The sequence below is a fragment of the Verticillium dahliae genome, genomic scaffold, assembly GCF_000150675.1.
Source record: "Verticillium dahliae VdLs.17 supercont1.7 genomic scaffold, whole genome shotgun sequence".
NCBI classification, from domain to species: Eukaryota; Fungi; Ascomycota; class Sordariomycetes; order Glomerellales; family Plectosphaerellaceae; genus Verticillium; species Verticillium dahliae.
In genome coordinates this window covers 1433494-1437720 of record NW_009276917.1, presented here as the reverse complement: position 1 = coordinate 1437720, position 4227 = coordinate 1433494, and the positions used below count along the sequence as shown (strand labels likewise).

General features: G+C 59.6%; 1 protein-coding gene across 1 annotated transcript; it reads right to left on the bottom strand.

The window, feature by feature from the left end:
* Window positions 1-52: 52 nt before the first annotated feature.
* On the bottom strand, window positions 53-4056 carry VDAG_04544 (N-chimaerin; the record flags this gene model as incomplete). Its single annotated transcript, XM_009650991.1, has 3 exons — window positions 53-3650; window positions 3720-3977; window positions 4040-4056. Coding segments are annotated over 3 exons (3873 nt in total), but the record flags the coding sequence as incomplete, so codon positions are not given.
* Window positions 4057-4227: the final 171 nt, after the last annotated feature.

Below are 4227 nucleotides of genomic sequence, written 5' to 3'. Positions count from 1 at the left end.
CCCCCCCAAACAACAAAGGGGGGCGGGAGCTCAATTTTTTTTTTTTATCGACGCCAAAAATGGGCTCGTAGATAAGCAGAAACATCGCAAACACGGGTGCCGGGATGTTGAGCGTCGGCGAAAAGACAATGCCGACATTGCGCACCGTCATCTTGTTGATGTCGGCATTGTTGATGATCCGGATGAGGAACGCGAGCAGGTACTTGAGAAGCGTGGCGTTGGCCAGCGGCAGGCGCTGTACCAGTGCGTTCAGAGCCGCGACCTTGTCCTTGGGGCTCGTCATCTCCGTGACGGACAGGAACTCATTGTGCAGGTCCCTCGTCAGTATCGTCGTAGGCAGCTCGCGCAGGTACAGCTTCAGGAGCGACGCGATGGCGTGGATGTCATAGAACGCGTCGTCCGTGATGAGGTTGATGTCGCCTTCAATGTTGAACCGCTCCCGAATCTGCTTGATGACCACATTGGAGCCGCTGAGACGGAAGATGCCCTCCTCGAGAATGGCATTCTTGGCGTCCAGGTACTGGATACATCTGTACACAACAGCCGGCAGGGGAACATCGACATCGACAGGCGAGTTATAACGCACAGCCTCAGCCAGGTTCGCTCCAAACACCTGGCGGACCGGGCCTTGGTACCCTGCGCCCTGTGGTGGCGTAGACGCGGAGCTGCCGTCAAAAAGCCCATCCGAGCCACCGTCACCAGACGACCTTGTCGTCTTCGGTCCGAAACCGAAGAAGCTCCTCTTCCGCTGCTTCTTCTCCTCGTAGCTGGGAACGGGAAGCGCCTGCGGCTTGTTCCCCCACGAGGACGAGTCGGAGATGACGTGCATGTCCTTGGGGCCAGAGATGACCATGGGTGCCTGCGCGGCCTCGTTATGGCCTGGGTGCTCCGGCGGGCCTCCAGATGTTTTGGGTCGTCCCGGCGCCGAATGCGGCAAGTCACCTTGGGATGTCGAATCATATCTGACCCCAATGAGGCTGTCCGAGTCGGAGGGCTGGTGATTGGAAACGCCTGGCCTTCCCTTCTTCTTCTTCACCATGTTGCGTTCCGATCCGACCGAGCCATGCCTGTCGTGAGTATAGTCCTTTCCGGACCGGCTGTCTTCTTCGCCAGGCTCACGGTAGTCAATCCACCGAAGAAGGGCGTCTACCCATTGATCCCTCTCCATGTCACTCTCCGCACAGAGCACGTGCTTTACGTGGCTGCTCGAATCCTTCTTCTTCGGCTCCAGGACGAGGAACGCGTGTCGGTACTGGTTATCAAAGTCGTCGCCATTCGCACCAGGAGCTGGTGACTGGTTCTCGTTGTGTTGAGACTGCTTGCCAATCTGAGCATGAGGCAGCTTGATGGTGCCAAGGTGAGCTCCGCCGGGTGCCTCAAAGTACTTGAGCTGAGGTCCATCCAGCACAAAGAAGCGAGCCTTCCAGCCGCCAAAGTTCTTCCCCCTCTTGGTCAGGTAGCCACTGCGGAAAGGTCGACCGCCGGGGCCGGCTCTCGCGTTGGCTGACTCGATGATGTCGGGGGTTGAAGCTTCGTCAAAGTTTGGAGGCAGAGTGTGAGTCGAGAGGTATTTGCACAATTCCGTCGCGGCCGTCTGGTCAAGCTGTGTCTCCAGTATTTCTTCGAGGTAGTAGTCTAGTGCAATGCGGCGAGCGTCGAGTTTCGCTGGCGCGTGTCCGCTGAACAGTGCCCTATCGGGAGCCTTGATCGTCACGGTCGAGCAGTTCTTCAGCTTCTGGTCGAGCTTAGCAAGAGACGCAAGATCCTTCTCGACGCGCCAGAGTTCTGCACCGTCGGCGCGGCTGAACACAGCCAGAGTGAACACGGGGTCCTCTTCGAGTTGTGTCAGGGATAATACACTGGCTCGTGACGGCTTCATGCGTGACGAAGCAACCTTGATCTGGATCGAGGGCAGTGCATTTGGAGGGAGGAGAAGGTCGGGATACTCTTCCGAGACAAATCCCTTGAAGACGCGACTGCGTTCCGTGGGACTCGCGCGTGGCTTGTCCGAGTTTGCCTGCCGGTTCGTCTCTGGAGACTTCATAATGGCCAGTGGCTGGGGGCTCTTCAGGGACAATGGCTCGCCCGCCATGTTCGGCGGCGAAGCAAGCGGCGTGCCCGGCGGGAGAGGAATCGGCTGCCGCGGTGGTCTCGGGGACAGGGGGGCGGATTGCAGGTGAGACCCCGTTCGAGGTGTTGCCAGCGAAATTGCGTTTCCTGACGGCGCAGCGCCGAACGGGCGAGGAGACTGGGGGAGTCCGGGGCTCAAGGGGCCAGTGACTACAGTGGTCTGAATGGGATCTCCAGAGAGAACGCCTGCAAGGGATGCCGGGCCGTTTTGTTGCAGCGCAAGCTGCTGAGGGATCTCTCTTGGGCTTGGCGGTATGGGTTCGAAGCGTCCCGGGTGTTCGGGCTCTGTGGGCGTGCTCTTCTGGCTCTGCGACTTGCTCTTCTTTGACAGGCTACGCCTCTCTGCTTCCTGTTGGGCAAGAATCTCTCGCATCCTGTCGTCCTCTTCTCTGGTCCTCCGTCGACCGCGCTTGGGGTCAACGTCCCTGTTCACTTGAAGAATGTCATCAAAATCGGAATCTGTCTCGTCCTCGTCAAGAATCACACTTTGTTCTTTGTTGAGTTGAAGGGGCGCGGGTGGTGCTTTGCGGGGCGGGGGTGCCGGGAATTTCGCGAGACCCTCGTCCGTCTGAGGGCTGGCGTGTGAACCGGCGACAGGCGAATGAGGTCCCACAGGGGGGTTTGGAGGAGGCATCCTGGGCGGTTTGCTCGGCAAACTTCGAGATGGCGGCAGAGCAAGATTGATCGGCAGCTCTTGAAGCTGTCTTTGGTCATCTTGCTGCCTTGCGACCTGTTCTGCCTTCTCTTCCGCCTCATGGTCGTATCGATCGTACGCATGCTCCTGAGGCTTGGGCATTGTGTGAGAGGGATCGAGCATCTCACCCACAGCCGATGGAGGGCCATTGTGTGGCTGGTCGGCGGGGGGCGTGATCGGGTACGGAGCCATGGCGAGGTCGGTGGGAGAATGCTTTTGGCTGTCGGAGTCGAGGCTAGGGGAGTCGGGTGCCGCGGGCTGCTGGTCGGTCGGGCCATGGACATCCACCTTGGGGACTGATCGTCCCAGAACATCGGCAACGCTTCCAGACTTCTTCAAGCCCGCGGATTTGGCGAATTCCGGAACGGACATGACCTCCTTCAGCTTCTTACGGTACTTCTCCTTGTCCTTCAGAGACCGTTCCAGGTCCTTGTTGAGGCCAAGAATCATAGCGCGCTGCTTGTCGACGAGGCGCCATAGCTGCGCGTTCTGCTGTGCCTGGGACTGCTTCTCCTTCAACAGATACTGGATCACTGCTTCAGGGCTGCCGGCCGTCTTGATGAGGCCGGCAATATCCTGCGGATCGGTCTCGAGCTCTCGCGATCCCTTTTGCGAGCTCGTCTTGGTCGCAGCGGATATGGCGGAGTCCATGGAGGAGGTTCGGGGGGCACCCTTTGTCGGCTCTGCCCGGGAAGCAGCCGAGGGACCGGCAGCCATGCCGGGAGGCATCGGAGATCTCGGCAAGCCTATGACAGCAGGCTTGCGGGGCGCAACAGGGTCGGAGACACTTCGACTGTCATTCGTGGCGTGGGAGGGTGCGTTGGGTCTGTCCAGGGATTGTGTCAGCGAGACGGGAAAGGCAGCTGGGCGCCGGAGAGCTTGAGTCGTGACGAACGATGAGAATGTCGGATCGGGCGTCGATTTTCCAGAGGAGTCGCTCTGGTAATACGTCCTCTCTGTGGCCAGCAGGTCGTCCAGCTTTTCCCTCGGAGAGCGCGGCTCGTCGACGGGTGACGTTGGACTGTAGGGGATGGCGGTCCTCAGGATGGGAGCCGTCGCTGGCGCTGGAAAGTTTGACCGGCTTGGCGACGGGCTCGCGGCGGACAGGGCGGCCGTCAGAGAGAGCGGACTGGGGATTGGTCTTCGAGCAGATCTATGGCGCGGAGAGCCGTGTCAGTTGGGTGCCACGGGGCTACAGTCGTGGGATTGTTGCACGACAGAACGCCAGACATGAACGGCGAGGCAAGGAAAGTATGGGGTAGGAGCTTCGTTCTTGGGGTTGCAAGAGAAGATGTTCAAGGCGAGAAGGCCAGAGAGGAGTGCGGATCAAGTCGCCTCGCAAGCGAAAATGAGAACACGAGACGAGGTGCCGTTTGGCTGACCGAGAGACCCTGTGGAGAGAA